Below are 27027 nucleotides of genomic sequence, written 5' to 3' on the forward strand. Positions count from 1 at the left end.
ATTTCAATTAATCTCTCTGCCAGACACCAAAGAAAACCCACGGACTACTGCCACTAGTCAAATGACATCACTCACCCAGGGCCATCATGTAGTCCCACCGGTCCAGGTCGCACACATTGAAGCCCTGTCCTGCTGAGGTGGTGGATATGATAAGTAATGGTATATTCCGGTCTCGATTCTGCAGGACACCCACTGTCCATGCACACAGAAACCAGCTGACAGTTAGCACTATGACTCCCAGCATCCTCAGCACGCCTGTGGTAGTGATGTATGGCACTCTCTGAGCTGTTCGTGAGAGGAACACTTTCAGAACCCTGGAAACACATGATTCAGGCTGATTATTTGAGAGTTTAGTTAGGTTAAAGTGATAGTTCACCAATAATGATAATTTTCTCATTATATTCTCACCCTCATGCCTTCTCAAACTCATTCGACTTTGTTTCTTCTGCGAAACAAAGACGTTTTTTAAGAATATCTCTGCTATTATCACCCGTACAATGTAAGTAAATGGGGGTCGAAAACTTTCAAGTCTAAAAATTACAAAGGCAGTATAAAATTAGTCCATACAACGCATAAACGATCTTCTCTCATGAATGTGCACAGGAGAGCTGGGCAGAAGGGGGGCTTTTTGGTCAATAAAAATGAATTTTTGACTTTGTTTCACACCCTAAGTGATTATATTGCTTCAAGAACACATGTATTAAACCACTCAAGTAGCATGGGTCACTTTTACACTGCCTGTATGTTCTTTTTGGGAACTGGAAAATTTTGAACCGATTGATTTAAATTGTATAGACAAAAGCAGATCATTATCCTTAAAAAAAAAAAATCTATGTTTTTGTTCCACAGAAACAAGAAAGTTATATGAGTTTGGGATTACATGAGGGTAAATAAATGATAAGAATGTATCATTTTTGAGTGAATTCTTCCTATAAACTACTTTTGTCAGCTTATTCACTTTTAGCCAATGCTTTTTAAAAAAAATCATAGACTTGTCTTGTTGTTTTCATACATTTCAATTGTAAGGCACACTTTTTTTATTGTCCCATACAAGTTTACATAAAACATAATCAAATGTTTACATTGATACCATGCCAAGGCTCACTAGGCTGGCAATATTATTATTTGCGTTTGGATAATTCTACTTAGTAATTTTGATTAATGCTCATCGCTTTTCATTTGCTTGACATTTCATATCTGCCTGTCTTCTTGTAGTTCCCGGAATTACTTTTTTTGGATATGCATAGATTTTTTTTTAAAATTGTGTCACAGTGGATATTAATGACATAAAAATATTATAAATAAATAATAAATAAAATAGGAATTAGGAGGTACAAGTTTTTAAGTTTTGAAATCATATCAGATTTACAACCACATAGGCCCAAATAGGATACAAAAATCTAATTTGATTTATTTTGATTGCTGATTTATTTGGATGTTTATATGCACGCAACAAGATCCAATCTGTGCCAGGTATTGGTGAAAAAAATCATAATTGGTTGACTGTAAATGTGGCCAAAGTGTAAAATCTGGCTCAAAATAATCTGACTTCCAGTAAAAGAGAATTATGATCAAAAAGAAGGAAGAGATTGAGCTGCCTAAAGATCCTACCAGTCCTTGTGAACTTAAATATGGTTAAAATAGATTGATTACCTAGTGTAGACTTATAGCCTGGGGTGGTGTTTTATTATGCAACATTACTACTACTATTACAACACTACTATTGGTCTGAGGACAGACATACAGGGGAGACAATTAGGAGAGAGAGATAAGATCACAGAAGACAGTACTGATGTGCCACAAACCGGTACATCTTGAGTGTCACAGTTCCATAAACAATGGCAAAACCAAGCAGACGGACCCAGCGGAGTAGAATGCACCGGAAAGTACTGGGTTTGAAGTATAGAATGAAGACCTGAAAACACAGATAAAAAAGATCAAGAACAGCATTTAGACATATAAAATTATTTATGGAAGTTGTAAAAATTCTTATCCTATTTTATAGTAAAACTTAATGCTTAAATATTTATATTTACACTTTGTTCACTAAAAACCTTTAATCAGAGTTTGCTATGTAGTAAATCATTTAGATAACAAAACTGCAGGGTTCAAATCAAGTTAAAGGAATAAATCACCCAAAAATAAAAATTATCTTTAATTTACTCACCCTTATGCCATGCCAGATGTGTATGACTTTCTTTCTTCAGCAGAACACAAATTAAGATTTTTAGAAGAATATCTCAGCTCCTTTAGTCCATACAATGCAAGTGAATGGATGCCAACATTGTGAAGCTCCAAATATCACATAGGTCTGCATAAAAGTAATAATATTGCTTATGAATGTCTTCATAAGCAATGCCAAGTCAAGTCATTTTTATTTGTATAGCACTCTTCACAACACACATAGTTTCAAAGCAGCTTTACAGAAAATCATGCATTAACAAAAAATGTTTACTGTAATATCTATAAAGTCTTAAGAGTGATCATTGTGTAGTTTGATTAAATATGATTGTAAATTGTGTATAAAAAATTAATAATTAAATCATAACTGTATTTAGAACCCCAGTGAGCAAGCTGAAGGCGACTGTGGCAAGGAACACAAATCTCCATAAGATGTTGGTTAATGGAGAAAAATAACCTTGTGAGAAACCAGACTCACTGTGGGGACAGTTCCTCTCTGGCTAACCAACATGAATATAATGCCAATATTAGTTAGTTATGTGCAGTGCAGGTCATGGTTTAAGATTAGTAAACTAAGTAAGTGTTAAGGTCCAGTGTTTACATTTTTTTTTTTTTTTTTTTTTTTTATTAACTGTAAGATTAATGACTAATGTCTTTGAAGTCCATCCTGGATTAACTGCAGAAATGCACATAGATGCATTGTCCTTTGTTAGTTGGCTGATGAAGGCCTTTGTTGGCAATTAAATGATAGTCTATGTATTCCATTATAAGCGTGTAGTCCATCAATAGACAAAGGTGATGCAGGCAGAGATCAATGAGGTGCATTGCGGTTCAACCGGCTGGTCATTTCGGTGAGGTTCGGCAGGGTCCATCCTAAATCCAAGGTTCAGGCTGTGGCATATGAAGTATCCGATGTCTTACAGTTGGAGTTGGCATCAGTTCATCCTCTGAAGTCCATCGTAAAAGACTGAAGTCATGTCTGGCTAGCACCAGCTGCATTTAGTCAACTCTCAGTGACACATAGCAGTGGAGTCTGACACTGAGCTGGATCTGGCCGGCTCTGAGGTTGAGACAAGGAAACAAATAGAATAATATTAGCGTAAATGTCATTACATTTTTTGCAGAGCTATTCATTATGATAGATGTTTCTGGTTCCGGCAGACCTAACTAAAGCAGCCTAATTGTGAGTTGATGGATAAATTAGGTGTATGCCTGGCTAAATAGATGATTCTTTAGTCTAGACTTAAACTGAGTGAGTGTGTCTGCATCCCGAACAGTGTTAGGGAGACTATTCCATATTTTAGGTGCCAAATAGGAAAATAATCTACCTCCTTTTGTGGATTTTGATATTCTAGGAACTAGAGAATTTTGTGATTGTAATGAACGGGATGGAATATTGCATGTCAGAACGTCACTTAAGTACTGTGGAGCAAGATCATTCAAAGCTTTTTATGTAGTTAACAGAATTGAAAATGAACACAAAATTTAACAGGTAGCCAATGTAATGATGATAAAATGGGGCCAATGTGATTAGGTTCCAGTTAGCACTCTGGCAGCTGCATTTTGAACCAGTTGAAGTTTATTTATTGAACTTGCAGGACATCCTCCAAGTAATGCATACAATAAACTAGTCTTGAGGTCATGAGTGCATTAATTCGTTTTTTGGCATCAGCAACAGAGAGCATGTGTTGTAACAGCAATATTTCTGAGTAGGAAGAATGCTGTTCTACAAACATTGGAAATTAGACAGATTGGTATCAAATATAACACCCAGATGTTTTGTTGTAAAAGACAACGTAACAGTATACATGGAACATTCATGGAGAGTCAAATTATATTTTAGCAGCTTATTTTTAGATCTTTTGGGTCCAATAATTAGTGTGCCAATCTCTAAAGTGTGCGTGTTGCTCGCTGTACTGCCCACATCCAAAGCAGTATCTACCGGCTTCTCTTTCTCACTGACCTCCACTAGTGTTCGGATGCATGTCTCTAACTCATTAACCGTCTCCATCAGCTTGACTATTTCCTTACATTTACCACATGTGAATCTCTCTCTCTACTGACGGAAGAGGCTATAGTAAACATGTGGCATGGAATGCAGGAGGAAATAACATGAGCGTATGCCATGACTCACCGCAATTTTTTGTTGTTGTTGTTGTTATAGTTGGTTTTAAGGGGCGAGAGTTTGAGATCGATGTGGTTCCTGATCAGCAGATGTTTGAGATTGATGCAATAATCCATGTAAAACACAGTGGAGAAAACAAATGCATGCAGATGTAGACAAGCAGGAAAAGAAAAAAGAGAGAAAACGGGTGCGTGTGGTAAAGTACACGCAGTTGAAATAGTAGAAAAGCCAGACACACACGGTAAAACGACAAAGAATAAAACTATGAACGTATAAGAATAAGAGAAAGCAATGCTAAGAAGGCTAGCAAGCTACATACACTCATACAGTGTGCCAGCAGCAACCAGAGCAACCCAATGTGGTCCTGGTGTGGATGAGAAACAGATCAATATTTAAAGGAATAGTTTACCCCAAAATTTAAATTTGCTGATAATTTACTCACCCTCAGTCCATCCAAGATGTATCTGAGTTTCTTTCTTCATCAAAGCAGAATTGAATAATTTTAGGATTTAATTTCAGGCCTCCTCCTCTTAACAATGCAAGTGAATCTACTCGACGGTCCAAAATGCATATTTAGGGTGCATCAATATAATCCACACGACTCAAGTCGACAAATAGATTTCTTCTGAACCCAAACAATTGATTATTTTTAGAAACAAGACGTCATGGTTACTGTTGTAACCTCCATTCCCCGATGAAAGGAACTAGACGTTGTGTCGATTGTAGAAACACAAGGGGTCTCTTCTGAGAGCCTCGCGTACCTCTGAACTTGAGAAAAGGCCAATGTCACATTAGCAGACAGAATTTGCATGCCCTGCCCCCGGATATATGGCTATAAAGGGGAGCGGGCGAGCGACTGTCAGACTGGTAATAAGGGAATGTCTGCCGAGAATAAGGTTATGGCGCATAACTGTGGTAGGGATAGTGACGTGGCAAGGGGAATCATTCCTTCCATCGGGGAACGGAGGTTACAACAGTAACCATGACGTTCCCCTTCTTGCGGTCTTAGGATGACGTGAGCATCTGCCGGACCCAACTCCAGGTAAGTGTCGCTGACAGAGAATGCTTGCAGGTTCCCAACCCTCTTGATGGATGCGAGCGCGATCAGGAGGGCCATCTTCAAGGAGAGGGCTTTGAGCTTGACTGAATCAAGTGGCTTGAAGTGGGGTCTCTGAAGGACTTAGAGGACCACTGAGAGATCCCAAGAGGGGAACAGGCTTGTCCGGAAGGGTTCAACATCCGGGCGCCTCTAAAGAACCTGATAATCAAGTCGTGCTTACCAAGGGACTTGCCGTCTACTGTGTTGTGGTGGGCTGCTACATACACCTTCAAGGTGGAGGGGGACAGCCTCTCCTGCAGGAATGAATGGAATGAAAGAGATGCTCTGAACTGGAGAGATCTTGCTTTTTCCCCATTTGACCTGAAGCCCTAAACGGCTGAGGTGCGCGAGCACCTAGTCCTTGTGGCACATAGTAACTCTCGAGAGTGTGCTAGGATGATCCAGTCATCATGGTAATTGAGTATGCGGATGCCCACTTCCCTTAGTGGGGCAAGGGCTGCCTCTGCGACCTTGGTGAAGACGCGAGGGGACAGGGACAGGTCAAAGGGGAGTACCTTGTACTGATACGCCTGGCCGTCGAACACGAACCATAAGAAGGGTCGGTGTCGAGGCAGAGATGTGGAAGTACGCGTCCTTCAGGTCTACCGCCATGAGCCAATCTTAATGCCGAATGGAGGTTAGAATTCGCTTCTGCATGAGCATTTTGAACGGGAGTCAAAAATGTGTAAAGTCCGGTTGAGAACTCGCAAGTCCAAGATTGACTGCAACCCACTGCCTTTTTTGGGTACGATGAAGTAAGGGCTGTAGAAACCCTTCTTCATCTCGGCTGGAGGGACAGGCTCTATCGCGTCCTTGAGTAGCAGAGTGTCAATCTCTGCTCGTAAAGTGCTGGTGTTTCCGCCGCGCATCGGAGTGGAGCGAATACTGCTGAAACGAGGTGGGAGCCTGGCAAATTGAATCGCGTAGCCAAGTCGGATGGTCCTGGCCAGCCATCACGATGGGTTGGGAAGCGCAAGCCATGCGTCTAAGCTCCGTGCGAGGGCCACTAATGGGACGATTGTTTTGGACATACCGGGTGGGGCCTCGCAGCGCGGGGGAGCAGGTAATAGTGCGTCGGGAGGCAAAATCGTGTCCTGAGGCTTGGGTGCTGAGAAAAAACTCAAAGCACTTACCTCTCTCCGCGCACCCGGCATGGGGAGGGTTGTAGACAGAGGAGGGGGTCCTGTATGGACTTCCTCGAGACTCGTCAGCGCTGGCCTGCCAGGGCTGGGCAGTCGTGGGTCCGGAGGCGAGATTGCCGCGTCCGGGGAGCCGGGACTGCAAAGTTTTGGTGCCGGGGTGCCGAGAGAACGGTGCGCACCGCTCTGATGACCCTGGGTGAGGGAATTGCTCTTTTATTGATAATTTGGGTACCGCAGCCCAAAGGGTGTGCGGCAAAAGAAAAAGGTAAAACTGAGAATTCTCCTCCCTGCCCTCCACCGGGGGATGGAGTGGTCTTGCAACAAGCTCCGGAGCAAACGTCTGGCCATCTCAGGAGCGTGTAGGGGTCTTACGGGCCCTAGAAGTAGTCCTAGAGATGGGGGGCGTACACCGCCTGCAGGGAGACTCCCATGGCTAGCAGTCAGGGGGCGGCCTGCGCTGCGGCAGCGCAGCATGATGTGAGAGATGGCCTCCATCTGCTTCCTCAATCCTGAAAAGGACGTTCAACACTCACTCGTGTATGTTGCTCTTTTACCAGAAAAAACTCTTTTAGAGGAGAATAAACTCTTTTAGAGAAATTAAAATCTTTTAGGAGAGAAGCTCTGTCGAAGCGCCCAGGTGCAGAGTCTGCACAGCGTGCAGAGAGGAGAAAGCCGCTGGAATGTGCCGTCAGATACAACAGAAAGCTCTCTTGCAGAGGTGGGTGAAGCAGTCGTGACACACAGCTTGCTGATCACACAACCGTTCGGCTTCGAAGAAAAAATCAGACAGTCGCTCGCCCGCTCCCCTTTATACCCGTATGTCCGGGTGGCGGGGCATGCAACTTCTGTCTGCCAACTTAATATTGGCCTTTTCTCAAGTTCAGAGGTACGTGAAGCTCTCAGAAGAGACCCCTTGTGTCACTACAATCGACACAACGTCCCTTGCTTCCGTACATCTCTGTAACGCTCGCTCATGAGAGGGATGACTTAAGCTCATTGGTAAGGTCACGAGTGGAGGAGGCAGGAAGCACGTCATTGTTTACAAGAGAAGGAGTGCTGTACATAAGTTTAATTGTCTTTGCTGTAGATTTGTATTTGTATAAGTTTATTGTTCAAAATGGTCGTTTGGTGTGTGTATCCTGAATGCTTCAACCTTCAGAAACCCCAAAGAAAATGCACGCTGGGAAAAATATGAAATTTTCATTGTTTGCCTATACATGATCATGAGCAACTGAAGCTCTGGCTTATCACGCTGAACCTGGATATCAGTACTTCCCTACATTCTCTCAAATATTGGAGGGTGTACAGTGAACATTTTACCCCTGAGGATTTCAGACCATCAAAAGAAACAATGGGTCGATATCTGAATTCATCAGCTGTGCCTGTGCTGTTTTACCAGCAAACTCAGGTATGTGTGAAAACTTTGTCATATAGCCTAAATATTTCTATATATTAGCTATAGTAACAAACAAAACATGATACTTACTCTACTGATAGGGTGCCTTTGGGTCCTCCTGGCCTCGGTCGTCACTTCCAGTTTATTCGTGGCAAACTGAAAAACACCTCTAAAATGCTGGGTCTCTGTAATGGTGGAAAACCATTATGTTCGGTAATGCAGCTAATAGGAGTGTTGTCACCGGCTGTCAAGTCAAGTCAAGTCAATTTTATTTGTATAGCGCCTTTCACAACACACATCGTTTCAAAGCAGCTTTACAGAATATCAGCATTAACAGACGATAAAACTGTAATGTCTATAAAGTCGATTAATCATCATTGTGTAATTTAGATAAAATACGATTTTTAATAGTGTTTAAAAATAATTAAATGATAATTTAATGAATAATTAAATGAAATTAAAAGAAGTTCACATAGATGCAATTGTCCTTGTTAATTGGCTGTCTCACTAATTGTTTCCAATGGTGGGATTGCTATGGTCCAATCGTGCACAGGCTCTCTGCCTCTGTTGGCATTGGTTGGCATTTACTACATGTGCACCACCATGGTAGTAGATCTCTGGAGATAGATCTCTGCCTCCCTGAGACTTGTGATTGCGCCGCTGCTGCAGCATCCTCCGTCTCCCTCAGTTCCTCTTCGGTGCATTCGGGCTAAAATAGGTAGGGTTGGGCGAAAAACTCCATCTCCTCTTCTCTTCTAAAATCAAAATCCTCTGACGTAGTGTTTCAAATTGTTTTGGTTTGTGAATGGTGCTTGGTCTGTGGTCTGTGCAATTTTCTCTTGTAAACAATGACGTGCTTCCTGCCTCCTCTTCCACGCGTGACCTTACCAATGAGGTTATGAGCGTGAGTCACAGAGATGTACGATAGCGAACATTTGTAATTAAAAAGTATATAAGTATTGTTTAGTTTCTAAAAATAATCAATCATTTGGGTTCAGAAGAACTTTATATGTCGACTGGAGTCATGTAGATTATTTTGATGCACAAAAAAATGGAGTACATTCACTTGCATTGTTTAAAGGCCTAAAATTAAATCCTAAAAATCTTAAATTCTGTTTTGATGAAGAAAGAAACTCTTGGATGGCCTCTTGGAGTAAATTCTCAGCAAATGTTCATTTTTGGGTGAACTATTCCTTTAAATCCTTTTTCACTATAAATTCTCTTCCCAGTTCAGTCAATTTCCACATTAATTTTCACTTTTTTCTTCTTGTGTTTTTGGTGATTCACATTCTTCATAAATGCGCCCCCTACTGGGCAGGGAGAAGAATTTCTAGCAAAAATGTACTTAAATATTGATCTGTTTCTCACTCAAAATTATACTATCACTTCTGAAGATATGGATTTAACCACTGGAGTCATTTGATTACGTTTATGCACCCTTTATGTGCTTTTTGGAGTGTCAAAAATGTGTCACCCATTCACTTGCGTTGTATGGACCTACAGAGGTGAGTTGTTTTTATAAAAATCTTTGTTTGTATTCTGCAGAAGAGAAAAAGTCATACACATATGGGATGGCATGAGGGTGAATAAATAATGAAAGAATTTTCATTTTTGGGTGAACTTTTCCTTTAAGCTCAATCAACAGCATTTGTGGCATAGTGTTGATTGTCACAAAAATGTATTTCGACTCATCGCTCCTTTTCTTTAAAAAGCCAATTTTTATGGAGGGTTAACAAGAAAATTTTTTTAACATAATTAAAAAAAAAACACTTACATTAATTGTTCTTTTAAAACTCATGTGCTATTTTAATAAAAGATGTGTTTATATCATAATTTGTACATCATCATGGCAACAAAGTTGTAAAATTGCCAACTTTGCACAGAAAATGTTAGTAAGTGATTTTATCGCACTAAAATCATGTTAACATGCATATTGTTTATGTATTGTGCTATACTTTTGAAACTGTGAGTATTTTAACATTTACAGATTGGCCCCATTCACTTCCATTGTAAATGCCTTACTGGAACCCAGATTCTTGTTTTTGATTTTAAAGAAAAGTAGAAGCAAGTCAAAATGTATTTTTGTGGTAATCAGTATTATGCTACAAATGCTGCCGATTGAGCTTAACTTTGTATTGAACCCAGAATATTCCTTTAATGCAAATTATGAATGGGAGACTTTTTTTTTATGATACTAAGCACAGAAACAAAAAACTTCAAAGAAGAATCTATTTAAACTAATATGAATCTAGTCCTAATCTAAAGCATAACTATTAATATATATTATTTATATTAGATATTGCAGCTGACTGATAAGATGCAGTGATAATTTTCTCCATCCCAGGTGCCACACTGCCATTATTATTTCAAATGCTGTATGTTAATCTGAAAATAATATTTTAAATCGCACACGCACCGGGAAGTACAGCAACAGAGAACCGCACAGGATCATCTCCAGCAGCAAAAGCCCTGACGATCGGATCCGCTGAGAGCCAGAAAAAGGTGAGAGGTGGAGTGGGAGAGCAGAGGTCAAGAAAACAAGTGAAATCCCTGTAGCTGTCAAATGCATTATCTGTGCATTGTGAACAAACTTCAATGCTGATGATTTTTAATGCTCAATTTTTATATAATGTCTGTAACTCATTTCAAATTAAAAAAAGCAGCTATAATGTTTTTAATTTTTATCCCTTTAGTGCATTAAAAGATAAACAGATACAAGCATTTGTGTAGCTGTTAACTCCTTAATTCTGAACCACTATCCAAAATGTCAGATTACTATAGTCTTTTTCTCATTATACAACACAGTAAAACTCAAAAGATTCTGTAATTGCATGAGCTTTAAAGGTAAATTAAAAAGTTTATATAAGAAAACACCCATTATAAACTGAGAATCATCAAGCCCCAGGTGGTACCTTTCTGAGTGCCAGAAATTATGGATCCTGATATCCCCAGATGGTGATATATACTGTGTGAGGATATATCCTGTATGACATATGGACCCTTTCACAGATTGTGATTATGCATTTCCGCCTTATTTAGAAGTGTAAGGTAACATTATTCTTTATGTTATACAGCATTACTTAAAGGAATATTCCAGGTTCAATACAAGTTAAGATCAATTGACAGCATCTGTGGCATAATGTTGACTATCAAAAAAAAAAAAAAAAGAAGAAAATTAGACTCGTTCCTCCTTTTCTTTAAAAAAAGCAAAAATTTAATTTACATTGAGGCACTTAAAATCATAATTTTAGTCATTTTAGTGTTTGTTAACATTACATTGTCATGGCAATGAAGTTTTAAAATTGGCTATAACTTTACACAGAAAAGATTAGTAAACGATGTTATCACACTAAAATTACTAACCCTATACACTAACCCTATACATGCACATTGTTTACGACTTGTGGCTATACTTTTGAAACAGTGACAAATAAAACATTCACGGATTGGCCCATTCACTTCTTTTGTAGATTTTTGCCTTTTATTAAAGAAAACAATTAACGCTTTTTTGTGATAATCAATATTATGCTTCAAATGCTGTCAATTGAGCTTAACTTGTATTGCATCCTGAATTTTCCTGTGATGGGGTTCTGCAATTGGGTTTTTGCAAATAATAGTGGTTAAATAATATTAACCAAAAATAATATTTGCTGTGGTCTCTCATTCACCGCTATAGAAGTTTACACCATTACGGTTTACTTTTGCATTTCAAACAAAATTTGAAAAGGGTCAGTTGAAAACTTACCTTGGTTCTTCTGCACTGATATGCCACCAGCATGCTGATAAGCACAAGGACCATAAAGAGCCCCTGCATAGCCAAAACACCTGATCTGAGGAGCCAGTCTTCTTGCACCCAACATGGGGCCCCATCATCACACTGAACACAGCCAGGCCAACAGGGTAGACAGACAGGGACATCAGGGTAACAAGCCTGGGTCGAATTTGCATGGCTGCCCCCTGTAACACCATTCATAAACAGAGGGGGGGAAGGGTCGCACACCAGACATATAGTAAATATAAGTTAAGGTTTCATCTAGTATTCTACTTTGACCTTTATTTAATCATTCAATTCAGACACTTTTATATGCCTTATGTTTGCTATATGTTGTCTTATCTAATACAACTGAATAATTTTAAGTTTGTTCCCAAGCAACCAATATATGATTGTTTTAAGCCTCTTACTTTTGTTTGGTATGTCTGGAACTGGGCTGTAGAAGCCTTTTTTACATCGGCAGCAGTACCGACCCATCCGGAAACCCTGTTGTGGGATTGGCACGCACTGGAGGGAAGAAAGAGAGAGTGACTTTATAAGTTGCTCATGTGCTTCACCTTCAATGGTTAAAACAACCTTTTATAAAGAGGCAATCAACATTTATGTTCCTGCCTGTGATGTGTGATTTTTTATTATTGTTTTCTCTCTGCTTTCTTCCATTAATTGCATATATAGTCTCTCATCAGCAGTTTATCTATGAGAGTCGGCTGACCCACACATCAGACTCAGAGTTAATCTAAGCTAAATCCTAAATGGAGGTGTAATACCTCTATTGGCTGAGCTTTATCTCTTTTTTAATCAGGAAAATCCAGCACCCTACACATAGACACATAAACTACTTGGTAAGTCTCTATTCACATAATTATTTTAAATCGTAGCTATATTTTATAGCTGAATTTTTTTTCCAGATCTTCAAGGTATCAAGCGGTTCCTCAGTAAAACCAACACTCATTCCAATCTCTCACAATCTGACATTTTAATGAAAAGGCATTAACATTAAATAAACAAAACAAACAGTGATTGCGCCAAGATTTCCAACATCATATGTAACCTCTAAAAGGTGCATAGGAATATATTATTCATTGTGTCAAACTAATGTGTTGAGTAAGTAATGCCATCATTATGACATGATACTGTTCTATTTATATTTTGCTCCATTTATTTATTGCTGTACCTGCCAACGCTTGTGAGCTTGTGCTCTGTTGGTTAGTAAGGAGGGTAGGGGGGTCTATTGGAAGGGTTTATTTTTTAACTCCTGCCCTCTTAGGGGTGGGCTGAGAGGGGGTCGGAGTTGTGGGGATATGTAAGCATATAGTAATATACATATAATATAAGTAATATACAGTATAATAGTCTGGGAGTATATTTGAAAAACAAGTGGTCTATTAATAGATTTCAAACAATAACTATGTGATGATATATAGATTTCAAATCTTCTGATGGCAACATATATCATTTGATTATTAAAAGTAGATAAGTGCCCAAATAAATATGTCTGTAAATAAATTGTTTATAGTATTATTTAAATTGTGTCAATTTTTTATGAATGTGTATCCAGAAACAGTAAAAGCCTGATCTTGTGATGTCAAACATGCTCACAGATACACAGAGACACATGCAAAATAAACCACTTTACTATAAATGTCCTCTTGACATTTAGTGACAAAGTGTTTCAAGTGGATCTCTGAATGTGCTCTGGCACTGCCTGTCCCTGGTTTGTGAAAACTATCCACACACATACTGAAATGTCTGTAATTTACTGTTGTACTAACTGTAAGTAAACGTCTCTCTCTAGTCCAACCTGTTCTTATCAGAAACTACTGTTCAGAGGCATCTGTACTAAAGATTGTACCCTTACAATAATCGAGAATTCATGGCAAATTTGCAACAAACTTGACGTAGATTTGCCACTGATCATTTTCACATGCAAATTAACTTTTCATTAAAGAGTTCCGCTTCAGGTAAGGCAAGTTGAACTGAGGGTGTTTATGACAAGAACTCTAAGTTTGTGGGAGCAGTTGTATAAACACTCAAATGAAACAGACAAATAACGGTAAGTTGAATTTGCTGTTTTTATTTCATTAAATTAATGTCGGACATGTGAACGGCGAGCTCTGCACACTTTGCTATTTTGAATCCTTTTTATGTCATAAACCGGTGAGATTCGATACACTCTGATTCTTGACTGTATAAAGAATTCTTGATGTATCAATACATAATTTTGGGTTCAGCCATATACTTGAGGCAACATTAAAATAAATGTCAGATTAAACACTCTGGACACTTTTGCCCATCCCGTGGGCAAATGTGAGATAATGGGGTGTGACTTAACTTCTCTGATTAGTTTGATAGAAAGGCTTTGCAATGGCAAAATAGGGGCAAGAACTTCCTGTTCAATACAAAACAAGGGAGGGGTTCTTGGTCACTTCCACTCTCAGGTGGAAGTGACCAATGAGCCAAATGTCTGAGACTTAATGTATAATAATAAAATGAAATCTTGGGCAGGCCTAGCACACATTTGTCAATCAGCCTATGTAACTTATTAAAAAGTAATCTAGGATGATTACCATTCCAAATGAAGGTCTTCGCTATGCTATCAAATTGCTTGATATAAGAGTGGGGATTTCTACAGGGAGAGATTGTAGTATGTAGTTAAATTTTGGAATTCAATTAATTTTAATAACTTTAACCTTCCCAATCATAAATAAATATAATGAAGCCCACCTGTCCACATCGCTCGAAAACCTTTTTATGGAAGCCATTACAGGGCAGTACACTGTCAGAGACAAAGCTTCGGATATAGACCAATTCAACTTAAACTTATTCAAATTTAGAGAACTTAGAAAAGGAATGAATAATTCTGTGAAGGCAAGGCATAGATCTAGTGGGGTCGGAGATGAATAATAAAATATCATCTGCATATTACAAAAGCTTATGCGCCACACCTCCTGCCACCACCCCTGGAAAATCATCCTCCTTTCTTATCGCGGCTGCTAATGGTTCCAGGGCAAGACAGAACAATAATGGGGAAAGAGGGCAACCCTGTCGGGTGCCCCTATCCAGAGTAAAATAATCTGAAATTAATCAATTTGTTTGTACGGCCACTACCGGGTGTCTATAAAGTAATTTAATCCATCCAATAAAAGTATTCCCAAATCCAAAGCTGTTCCTCTCTAAATTGTTTCCTCTTTGAGGCTACCAAGGAAGGGTTTGGGTCATTGTCTCAAGTGGAGGCAATATGGACATCCTCGCCACGGTGAAAACAATATCCAGGCTTTGGCTTGTTTGTTTGGTTTTTGGAGAATCTGCGAGGAAGTTCAGCTGTTTGCACTGACTGTGATTTGCTCGGTTTCATAACAGGTTTGGATTTGGCTGTTTTTGCTGATTTTACAGTGGTAAGTTGACTATGCCACTCTGCTAGTTGCTTCTGCAAGTCATTAACCACATTCTCTTGAGACATTTTTGTTTTCAACATGTTTGCTTTCAACTTGACCTTGAAACACTTTGAGTTGTGTCTTTAGTTTGGAGACAGTATTAGGCTGAATTGGTTCAGCATCATGTGAGGAGGCACAAATGGAGTGAGTGGAAACACACGGTTTGGATGTGCCAAGATGCTTTCACATACGGAATTCTTTTTTACTTTGTCTTCATCTGCATGAAGTAGCTCAGCAAATGGAGAATTGTTTTCTTTAGAGAATATCTCAAAATAATTTTTAGATATTTTAAAATATTTTTATTTTTAATATTATATTCAACATTCTCAGATAACATTTTATTCTTCTGCAGTACAGTTGCTAAAAAAAATGACATTGTTTTAAAAGAGTTTTACATATTTATATTGGAAAACAAGCCAAAACAAAAACAAATCAAAAACATATTTTGTTGCAGTGTAAAATGGGGCGAAGACTACCCTCTCTCACCTTTCTGTTCACTTGTAATGATTACCCTGTCTTGTCTCTCTGTTACCCTCTTGTTTTCCATCTTGTCACTTTTTCACTTAGTTTTCACTTTGTTCCCTTATTTAACTCCATAGTCCACCCTGTCTTGTTTCACTGTTGCCCTCTTGTTTTCCTTATCTCTTTTAGTTGTCACTTTAGTCCCGTATTTGATTCCATAACCCTCTGTTAGCGTTCGTGCTCACTGTTCATTGTTTACACCTGCACTTGTTAATTTGCCTTTGGTTTCTGTTAATCACCTTGTTATCCTGTTTGAGTTCTGTTCTTTCATTGGCCACCTATCCTATGTTTGTGTATTTATACCCCGTGTCTTTGTTCTGTCTTTGTCGATTGTTGTTTGGTGTAAACCAGGTACGTGTTCCCTGCCCAAGTGCTCCGTTTGATCCTTCGTGTTTTAGTTAACTGTTTTATGCTTTATTTCCCCATCGTGGGTTGTTTGTTTGTGTTTCTCTTCTGTTTATTCAAATAAAGCCCCAGCTGCGTTTGGATCCGTAACTCCTCGTCTGCCTCGTTACTCCAACATTACAGAACGATCAACCGCACATGGATCCAGCAGCTATCCGAGCCAAATGTCGGCTGCTCAATTTGCAGCAAGAGCACTACCCGCTCGTAGACCACGCTCGCTACTTCCTCCTCCTGGCCAACGCTACTGACTTCCCGGACTCTGCGCTGATGGTCTTCTTCAGGGATAGCTTAAATCCCTCGCTGAGGGAGCAGGTGCCACAGGCAACACCCGGCAGCACTCTCCGCGACTACCTGGAGATGACCCTACTAGCGTGCAGCTCACCGCACCCTGTCACACCAGCCCCACCTGTCAGCGAGCCTGCCCCCACGCCAGTCGCCCTCCATGAGCCAGCGCGGCCCACTGCGTCTGCCCGGAGGAGGGAAAGAAGACGGGCTTCCGCCTCCCGGCCCGCGCCAGCCCCGGTCTGCGAGCCTGAGCCCCCGCGATGTCACGGTGAGCGAGCTAGAGCCCCCGCGATGTCACGGTGAGCGAGCTAGAGCCCCCGCATGTCACGGTGAGCGAGCTAGAGCCCACGCATGTCACGGTGAGCGAGCTAGAGCACCCGCATGTCACTGTGAGCGAGCCCGAATCCTCGCCAACCACGGTAACCCAGCCAGAGCCTGTAGCCTCAGACGTCAATGAGCCAGTGCCGCAAGCCCCAAACGTCAATGAGCCAGTGCCGCAAGCCTCAAACGTCAATGAGCCAGTGCCGCAAGCCTCAAACGTCAATGAGCCAGTGCCGCAAGCCTCAAACGTCAATGAGCCAGCGCCTGTAGCCTCGACCGTCCCTGAGCCAGCGCCTGTAGCCTCGACCGTCCCTGAGCCAGCGCCTGTAGCCTCGACCGTCCCTGAGCCAGCGCCTGTAGCCTCGACCGTCCCTGAGCCAGCGCCTGTAGCCTCGACCGTCCCTGAGCCAGCGCCTGTAGCCTCGACCGTCCCTGAGCCAGCGCCTGTAGCCTCGACCGTCCCTGAGCCAGCGCCTGTAGCCTCGACCGTCCCTGAGCCAGCCGCTGTAGCCTCGACCGTCCCTGAGCCAGCCGCTGTAGCCTCGACCGTCCCTGAGCCAGCGCCTGTAGCCTCGACCGTCCCTGAGCCAGCGCCTGTGGCCCCGATCGTCCAAGAGCCAGTGCCCAAAGCCACGACCGTCCCTGAGCAGGTGCCAGTAGCCACGACCGTCCAAGAGCCAGTGCCAGTAGCCATGACCGTCCAAGAGCCAGTGCCAGTGCCAATGGCCGTGACCGTCCAAGAGCCAGCGCCTCTCGAGCCTTCCAGGGCTCCTCCTCCCGAGCTTTCCAGAGCTCAGCCATCCGAGTTTCCCGAGCTTTCCAGAGCTCAGCCATCCGAGTTTCCCGAGCTTTCCAGAGCTCAGCCATCCGAGTTTCCCGAGCTTTCCAGAGCTCAGCCATCCGAGTTTCCCGAGCTTTCCAGAGCTCAGCCATCCGAAGTTTCCGAGCTTTCCCGAGCTCAGCCATCCGAGTTTCCCGAGCTTTCCAGAGCTCAGCCATCCGAGTTTCCCGAGCCTTCCAGAGCTCCGCCTCCCGAGCCTTCCAGAGCTCCGCCTCCCGAGCCTTCCAGAGCTCCGCCTCCCGAGCCTTCCAGAGCTCCGCCTCTCGAGCCTCTCGAGTCTTCCAGGACTCCGCCTCTCGAACCTACCAGGGGTCCGCCCCTCAAGCCTCTCGAGCCTCCCAGGGCTCCACCTCCTGAACCTCTCGAGCCTACCAGGGCTCCGCCCCCTAAGCCTCCTACGGCTCCACCCCAGAGCCTCTCGAGCCTCCTGCAACTCCGCCTACGGGGCCTCCTACGGCTCCGCCTCCAGAGCCTCCGATTGCTCCGCCTCTCGATCCACTCAAGCCTCTGACGGTTCCGCCCCCAGAGCCTCTTGAGCCTCCTACGGCTCCGCCTCTCGAGCCTTCCAGGACTCCGCCCCTCAAGCCTCTCGAGCCTTCCAGGGCTCCGCCCCTCAAGCCTCTCGGGCCTTCCGGAGCTCCGCCTCTCAAGCCTCTCGGGCCTTCCGGAGCTCCGCCTCTCGAGCCTCCCAGGGTTCCGCCTCTCAAGCCTCTCGAGCCTCCCAGGGCTCCGCCTCTCAAGCCTCCCAGGGCTCCGCCTCTCGAGCCTTCCAGGGCTCCGCCCCTCAAGCCTTCCAGGGCTCCGCCCCTCAAGCCCCTCGAGCCTCCCAGGGCTCCGCCCCTCAAGCCTCCCAGGGCTCCGCCTCTCAAGCCTCTCGAGCCTCCCAGGGCTCCGCCCCTCAAGCCCCTCGAGCCTCCCAGGGCTCCGCCCCTCAAGCCCCTCGAGCCTTCCAGGGCTCCGCCTCTCGAGCCTTCCAGGGCTCCGCCCCTCAAGCCTCTCGAGCCTTCCAGGGCTCCGCCTCTCGAGCCCTCCAGGGCTCCGCCCCTCAAGCCTCTCGAGCCTTCCAGGGCTCCACCCCTCAAGCCTCTCGAGCCTTCCAGGGCTCCGCCTCTCAAGCCCCTCGAGCTTCCCAGGGCTCTACCCTTCAAGCCTCTCGAGCCATCCACGGCTCTGCCTTCCGAGCCTCCTCCAGAGCCTCCTACGGCTCCGCCTCCAGCGGCTCCGTCTCCTGAGCCTTCCTTGGCTCCGTCTCCTGTGCCTTCCTCAGCTCCGTCCCCGGAGCCTTCCAGGCCTCCGCCTCAAGAACTGTCTACGGCGCCACCGCACTCAGCTCCGCCTCCTGAGCCTCCAGAGCCTCCCTCTGCTCCGCCTCCTGAGCTTTCCAGGGCTTCGCCCCCCGAGCCTCCTACGGCTCCGCCTCCAGAGCCTCCAGAGTCTTCTAGGGCTCCGCCTCTAGAACCTCCTTCGGCTCCGCCTCCTGAGCCTCCCTCAGCTCCGCCTTCTGAGCCTTCTACGCCATCGCCTCCCCCGGCTCCACCTCCCGAGCCTCCCTCGGCTCCGCCTCCAGCCTTCCACGGCGCCGCCTCCCAAGCCTTCTACGGCTCTGCCCACAGGGTACACCATGGCTCTGCCTGCCTCTGCTCCGCCCCCAGGGTCTCCTGCAGCCCTGCCTATGCCTCCTGCGGCGCCGCCACCCAAATCTTCGACTGCCCCGCCTCAGAGGTCCTCCTTGGCTCCGCCTCACGCGGCTCCGCCAGCTCCCCAGTGGCCACACCTCCCAGGTCCCCTGAACCGGCCATTGGCCCACGACCACCTCCCAGGCCACCGAAGCTGGCCTCTGTCCTGTGGCCTCCTCCCAGGCCTCCTGACCCGGTCCCTGTCTTGTGGCCTCCTCCCAGGGCTTCTGACCCTGTTCCCGTCCTGTGGCCTCCACCCAGGCCTCCTGCCCCTGTTCCTGTCCTGAGTCCTCTTCCCTGGCCTCCTGACCCAGTCCCTGCCCAGTGGCCTCCTCCCAGGCCCCCCGGTCCCTGTCCTTGCCAAGTGGCCAGCTCCCGGGCCATCTAAACCGGCCTCTGTTCTGCGGCCACCTGACCCTGGTCCCTTGACACACCCCCATAGACTGCTTGCCTGCCCTCTCGGCCTCCATGGTCTATCTATCTGCCCTCTCCACCTCCCTGGACTGCCTAATGGCCCCCGCGGACTTCCTGCCTGCCCAGTGTACCCCCCCTGGTCCGCCCATGTGCCCACTTGTCTCTGTCTGTTTGCCCCTGGTGCCCTCATTTGGGTTTTTCTTTGTGGGTCTTTTTCGTCTTTTGTTGTTTTGATCGTCTGGAATCCGATCCTTAAGGGGGGGGCTATGTAATGATTACCCTGTCTTGTTTCACTGTTGCCCTCTTGTTTTCCTTATCTCTTTTAGTTGTCACTTTAGTCCCGTATTTGATTCCATAACCCTCTGTTAGCGTTCGTGCTCACTGTTCATTGTTTACACCTGCACTTGTTAATTTGCCTTTGGTTTCTGTTAATCACCTTGTTATCCTGTTTGAGTTCTGTTCTTTCATTGGCCACCTATCCTATGTTTGTGTATTTATACCCCGTGTCTTTTTTCTGTCTTTGTCGATCGTTGTTTGGTGTAAACCCGGTATGTGTTCCCTGCCCAAGTGCTCCGTTTGATCCTTCGTGTTTTAGTTAACTGTTTTATGCTTTATTTCCCCATCGTGGGTTGTTTGTTTGTGTTTCTCTTCTGTTTATTCAAATAAAGCCCCAGCTGCGTTTGGATCCGTAACTCCTCGTCTGCCTCATTACTCCAACATTACATCACTTCAATCCATCTTTAACTCACAAAAAACAATCTCTCTCATATTAATAAAGCTGCGTATTGCCAATTTTCTTCATTATATGAAATGCACATTGACATATATTACATTTTAATCTAGCTGCAGCAAGGGTGCGTGCTCGAGGGATGAGCGTCCCCACAACAGTGTTCATCAGCCAGGTGCAGTTTCAATCTCTCCCCCTCAGATTGGGACATACGTGTAACTCACAGATGAGGCGCTTACAACACAGAAAAATGCCAGTTTCTGAGTTTGTAGTTATTTACATGATCTGCTTCCGTATTATAACTTTAATAAAACTATAACGCATTAAATATAACTGCATTTAAGATGTAATATCGGGGTGTTTTCTTTAAATATTCTCGACACGCAAATTTTTCTTCAGAGGAGCGACAGCTCCAGCTCCACTAATTCCACAATGAGAGTGCATCTGTGTTTACTTATTTTACTTGTGTTTACTTATTACTCTCCTAAGTCAGGTGCAAGCTGCAGTGCTGCTCTCATCATTAGAGTTTAAAGTGATCTCATGTTACATTAAATTAGATCAAACAACTATTAAACAACGAACATTTTTGTGAACATTTGTTTTATTGATGTCGACTAATCGTTTCAGCCCTAGTACACATTCAATATAATCATCATATATGTGCACGATTACAGACAGAAAGATGCAATCTTTCTTTCCACATGCCAAAAGTATGTAAACTGTGCTGACATATTTCAGTTTTTGTTTACCCAGTATTGCCACAATTAATGTGTGCAATATTAATTTGAAGTCTGTTAAAAGACAAAAATATGTGATTCAAGCACTGAATCCAGCAGAAAGTATATCATTATCGTCAGGTGTTGACACCATTGTGACAGAGAACACTGCTTTCATCTCACAGTAATTGGCTAGCGCCTGGCATTTTTCATTCCTCATTTGCATAAAATAACTTTTTCAACCCTCAATGCACTGTTGTCGTTCCCATAATGCACCGCGCTCAACTTCCATAGGAATTAATTGAAAATGATTGCTCACCTTCGCTCAAAACGCGCCAGAGGAACCACAGAGGTCTTTGCACAAGAGTAAAACTGTAGACACGCAGCACGCGCGAGATGGAGCGTTCAAGCAAAAAGTCGTTCCCTCTCGAGAGGTCTCTCCTATTGCGTAAGTAGCTTACGCTAAGGGAAAACTCAGTTTCTCGAGAAATATTGAAGTCTTTATGTAAAACGCATTGCAGCTGCACAGCAGACAGCAATGAGCGAGGCAGCTCGGTCATTGGCTGTGCTGCGGCAACTTGCTCGAACCAATGACGGGGCGACTCTGAACGCGCGACCAATGAGCGCGCCTCACGCCCGTGCGCTCAGAGCCCGCCAAGATTAGCGTGGCTAAGGCTATATATTAGGCGCCCCGTCATGAGAGTTCTTTAGATTTAATCTCCTTCAGCGAAGACCTTCTCTTCGGATCCTCCGGATTGTTGGAGTCTTTTCGCCCGCCGTTGACAAGCCTACAGCAGGACTGCTAAGAGGACGCCGGCGCCTTCAGCCGCCTTTGAAGCCTTCTGCTACGCCATCCGGCGCGCATCACTGATATCCTTTTTTACTTACAAGTGTTCGCCTCTGCGACGCTTTTGATTTAAGTAAAAGAGCAATTTTCGAGGCGTTGTTCCAAATGCCTTTAACCTGCGCCTCGTGCAGAGGCCCTCTTCCTGACGGGGACCGTCACGTTATCTGCACTCGCTGCCTGGGACCTGACCACGCAGAAGCTGCTCTCATTCAGGGCGGATGCCCCGAATGTGACTCCCTGGGCCTCGCCGAGCTGCGCACTCGCTTTGCCGCCTTCGCCGCAAACGAGCCTGCTTCCACCATGCTGCCGTCTCCTCCGTTCGAGCCGAGCAAGAAAAAGCACCGCTCACAGAGGCTGCCAGAGGACGCGGAATTCAGTGACGTCACGCCGGGCCAGTCCCCGCGTGCTTCACCACTACCCAAGATCTCCCCGCCGCCAGTCCATTTCACGCAGGCGGACCAGCACCCCTCCAACAGAGCGGTGGGTCTCGTCTCGTTCGGCGCGTCAGGGGACGACGGTGAAAAGGATGACAGCCTTTCTATTGACGCTGCATCCGACGACTGGCCGGGCTCGGCCTTCGACCCCGCGGCGTCGACATTAGCGGACACGAGCACGGGAACCAGCATGGACTCTGAGATCGTCCGCATCCTGTACAAAGCCGTGGAAGACCTCGGGCTCGACTGGTCTTCTCCGGAAGAACCCGCCCGCAGCCGGCTGGACGAGTGGTTCCTGCAGGGGCGCCGGCAGGCCCCTCGACAGAGACCCTCCCCTTTCTTCCCCGAAGTTCACGACGAACTCACAAAGTCGTGGAAAGCACCGCACTCTGCTCGCCTGAAGCCTTCTTTCTCTTCCTCGCTCTCCTCGGTGGACGGCGCGAGAGAAAGAGGCTACGAGGGAACCCCGCCCCTCGAGGAGGCTGTGGCCAACCATCTGTGCCCACCCTCCACCGCTGGATGGAAAGCCAAAGCTTCTCATCCCTCGAAGCCCTGCCGATCTACCTCAGCTCTCGCCGGCCGCGCATACGCCGCCGCCGGCCAAGCTGCGTCAGCGCTTCATTCCATGGCTGTTCTACAAGTTTATCAGGCCAAACTTCTCCGCACCATGGACGAGTCGGGACCTGAACCTGAGGCTTTCAAGGACCTGCGCAGCGCCACTGACGTAGCCCTGCGAGCCACAAAGGCCACCGCCCAATCCACCGGCCGGGCCATGGCTAACCTGACTGTCCTTGAGCGCCATCTGTGGCTGACGCTAACAGAGATGAAGGCCGCGGATAAGGCGCCATTTCTTGACGCGCCTATCGCTCCAATCCGCGATATCGGACCGGCAGTAAAAGAGTTTGCTGAACGCTTCACTGAAGCTCGGAAGGATTCGCAGGCTATGCGTCACTTCCTGCCCAAGCGCTCCAGCTCGTCTCAGAGCCGCCAGAGACCGCCTCAGCAGCAGCAGCGAGCCAGGGCGGTGCCTCTCGTCTCCCAGCCAAAGAGCAGACCTGAAACGGACGCTCGACGCCGCTCGCATTCCGCTAACCGAAGGAAGCCGCCTGAGCAATGGGGTCCTCGGCCCAAGATCGTGCTGAACCCGGAGCCTCATAAGTCTTCCTAGCAATAGGAAGAAAAAGAGAGAGTGCGTGTCTCGCAAAAGCCGGACCACTCTCTCTAAAACGTGTGAAACATTACCCAGTCCCCTTACAGGCGGCTGGAAATGTCTGTACAGCAGTCAATGGGCCAGTCACAGAACTCGCTCACCTGCAATCAAACGCCGTTTTAACGGCAACACACAGAAAACACAAAAAGAGTCATTTTCTGCCTGTGTCACTAAGGGGTCACGTGTCCACACTAAAGTGCGCATTCCCACGTATCAATACTGTCCAAACAGTGCCGAATACTTCCCCAGCTCCAGCTGGACGCACCATATATGTAGATCGTGTGCCTATTGTCATGTATGCACCACTACACGCAAGCACTGTTCCCACAGTTATAAACACTTCCCCAGTAAAAGCGGGACATACTATAAAGGTAGCGCGCGTGCCTGCTGTCCTGCATGCACCCCTACACACAAACACTGTATGCATAGCCAAAAACCCCCCGCCGCGAGCGGGAGGCTTTATGAAAGTGGCGCACGTGCCTACTACGGTATATGCACCCCCACCCATAAGCACTGCCCATACAGTTTCAAACAGTTCTCTGTCTCATGCCGCAAGCATCACAGATGCGACGCGCGAGCCAAGAAACTCCCCGCTAAGAGCGGGAAGCTTTATGAAAGTGGCGAGCGTGCCTATTACAATGTATGCACCCCGACCCGTAAACACTGTCGATACAGTTTCAAACATTTCTCTGTCTCATGCCGCAAGCATCACGGATGCGACGCGCGAGCCAAGAAACTCCCCGCTAAGAGCGGGAAGCTTTATGACAGTGGCGCGCGTGCCTATTACGATGTATGCACCCCCACCCAAAAACAATGTCCATACATTTTCAAACATTTCTCCAGCTCATGCTGCGAGCATTTCGGAGATAGCGCGCGTGCCTGTAATCTCACACGCACCCCTGCACTCGGCACTCAACAAGGCTGCTCAGCGCGCGCCCGCGCCTCTGACAGCTGTAAGCTCAGTGTTAGCCCTGCTTCCGTACCTGAAAAACGAACACGTCCTGGTCCGAACGGACAACATGACGATAGTATCGTATATAAATCGCCAGGGTGGACTCAGGTCGAGCTCCCTGCACTCTATGGCCAGGGAGCTCATCTCATGGTCACAGCACCACTTGTGCTCGCTGAGAGCAGCGCATGTGCCAGGCGTCCTGAACCAGGGAGCGGACATGCTGTCCAGAGACAAGGTTCTCCCAGGAGAATGGTCTCTCCACCCCCTGACGGTTCAGTGGTTATGGCAAACCTTTGGCAAGGCGGAGGTCGACCTCTTCGCCTCCAGGGAAAATGCGCACTGCCCCCTTTTCTTCTCAAAGAGCACGGACGCGCCGCCCAAGTCTGGCCGAGCCGCCCCTTGTATGCTTTTCCCCGATCGCGATGCTACCTCAGGTCATCAGTCGGATCAGGGAAGTGAAATGTGCAGTGCTCCTGGTAGCCCCTCTCTGGAAAAACCAGACGTGGTTTCCAGAACTGATGCAGATGATGCAATCTGCCCCATGGCCGATTCCGCTGAGGCTAGACCTCCTCAGGCAGGCCAACGGGATGATTCTTCATCCCCGCCCCGATCTGTGGGCCCTCCATGCATGGCCCCTCAACGGGTTCCCGAGAACCTCCCCAGTGGAGTTTTGAGAACCATCACGGAGGCGCGAGCGCCCTCTACGAGACACTTATATGCCCAAAAGTGGAAAGTGTTCAGTGACTGGTGTGATACCAAGAGCTTGAACCCCAAATCGTGCGAGATACCAAGTGTACTCGCCTTTTTGCAAGAGCTGCTGTAGGCGGGCCGCACACCCTCCACGCTCAAAGTCTAAGTGGCTGCCATAGCGGCGTTACACAATCCTGATAAAGGACGTTCATTAGGGAAAAACGACCTAATCATTCGTTTCCTAAGAGGCGCTAGGAGGATGAACCCCCCTCGGTGCCGATCTGGGACCTGGCCACGGTCCTGGACGTACTTAAGAGTGCCCCGTTCGAACCTCTCCGAACCGTGCACCTTAAACAGCTCTCGCTCAAAACTGCGCTCTTGCTGGCGCTCGCCTCAGTCAAGAGAGTGGGCGACCTGCACGCGCTGTCATCAAGCGCTGCTTGCCTGGAATTTGGACCTAACGACTGCAGAGTTGTCCTTAGGCCAAAGCACGGGTATATTCCTAAAGTGCTCTCCACACCCTTCAGAGTACAGGTGATATCTCTGGCAGCGCTATCGTCCCCAGCGGACGAAAGCGACGCTAATTTACTCTGCCCGGTCAGGGCGCTCAGAGTATATTTGGAACGTACTGCCCCGTTCAGACAGACGGAACAATTATTCGTATGCTTTGGCGGCCACACTAAAGGTTTCAAAGCAAAGAATATCGTGCTGGATAGTGGATGCTATAGCGCTGGCTTATGAAGCCAAGGGCCTTCAATGCCCCTTAGGCGTCAGAGCTCACTCTACGAGGAGCATGGCCTCCTCGTGGGCGTGGTCGAGTGGGATACCCATTGAAGATATTTGTGCGGCGGCAGGCTGGGCCTCGCCTTCGACATTTATCAGGTTTTATAACCTACAGGTCCCCTCATTGCATTCCAACATTCTATCAGCCTGACTGTAGAATGGACTGGAGTATGTATATGCTGAGCATTATCTCCTCCCTTATAGGTCCGTCTCTGACTGACTTAGAGGATTTTTTATGCATATCAATACATAGAAAAATCAGTACATAAGTTATGTGCTTGTGTTTTTACAATGAGTGCCCCACCATGGACCTCCTTGGGGCAAAGGCGCTCTGTATTTTCCCATTATATAGCTCGCCGTTGGCCGGCTTGTTGGATAATCACTTTGCTTTAAGGCTCAGGCATCCGCCTCTGGCTTTATAGAGCGAAGTCAGCACGCACAGCGTTTTGCATGGTGCTCCCATAGCGTAAGCTACTTACGCAATAGGAGAGACCTCCCAAGAGGGAACGACTCGGTTACTAACATAACCTCGGTTCCCTGAGAGGAGGGAACGAGTATTGCGTAAGCTGCCGTGCTTGTGCTTGGTCAGTCGCTTCAGTCGATTGAACCTAAAGAACTCTCATGACGGGGCGCCTAATATATAGCCTTAGCCACGCTAATCTTGGCGGGCTCTGAGCGCGCGGGCGTGAAAAAGAGAGAGTGCGTGTCTCGCAAAAGCCGGACCACTCTCTCTAAAACGTGTGAAACATTACCCAGTCCCCTTACAGGCGGCTGGAAATGTCTGTACAGCAGTCAATGGGCCAGTCACAGAACTCGCTCACCTGCAATCAAACGCCGTTTTAACGGCAACACACAGAAAACACAAAAAGAGTCATTTTCTCTTGCTGGCGCTCGCCTCAGTCAAGAGAGTGGGCGACCTGCACGCGCTGTCATCAAGCGCTGCTTGCCTGGAATTTGGACCTAACGACTGCAGAGTTGTCCTTAGGCCAAAGCACGGGTATATTCCTAAAGTGCTCTCCACACCCTTCAGAGTACAGGTGATATCTCTGGCAGCT

At 46.1% G+C, this 27027-nt stretch overlaps 1 protein-coding gene across 1 annotated transcript in view; it reads right to left on the reverse strand.

Annotated features, from left to right (window-relative positions):
- The window catches only part of LOC127625611 (probable G-protein coupled receptor 158), a 41650-nt gene that overhangs the window by 7704 nt on the left and 6919 nt on the right, over nucleotides 1-27027 (reverse strand). The window contains exons 3-7 of the mRNA XM_052100893.1: nucleotides 12126-12222; nucleotides 11689-11900; nucleotides 10360-10428; nucleotides 1806-1915; nucleotides 76-314 (exon numbers count right to left, since the gene is read on the reverse strand). Of these exons, the coding sequence (XP_051956853.1) occupies nucleotides 76-314; nucleotides 1806-1915; nucleotides 10360-10428; nucleotides 11689-11900; nucleotides 12126-12222 (727 nt within the window). The remainder of the gene's footprint in view (nucleotides 1-75; nucleotides 315-1805; nucleotides 1916-10359; nucleotides 10429-11688; nucleotides 11901-12125; nucleotides 12223-27027) is intronic.

The sequence above is a fragment of the Xyrauchen texanus genome, chromosome 32, assembly GCF_025860055.1.
Source record: "Xyrauchen texanus isolate HMW12.3.18 chromosome 32, RBS_HiC_50CHRs, whole genome shotgun sequence".
In the NCBI taxonomy this organism is placed as follows: Eukaryota; Metazoa; Chordata; class Actinopteri; order Cypriniformes; family Catostomidae; genus Xyrauchen; species Xyrauchen texanus.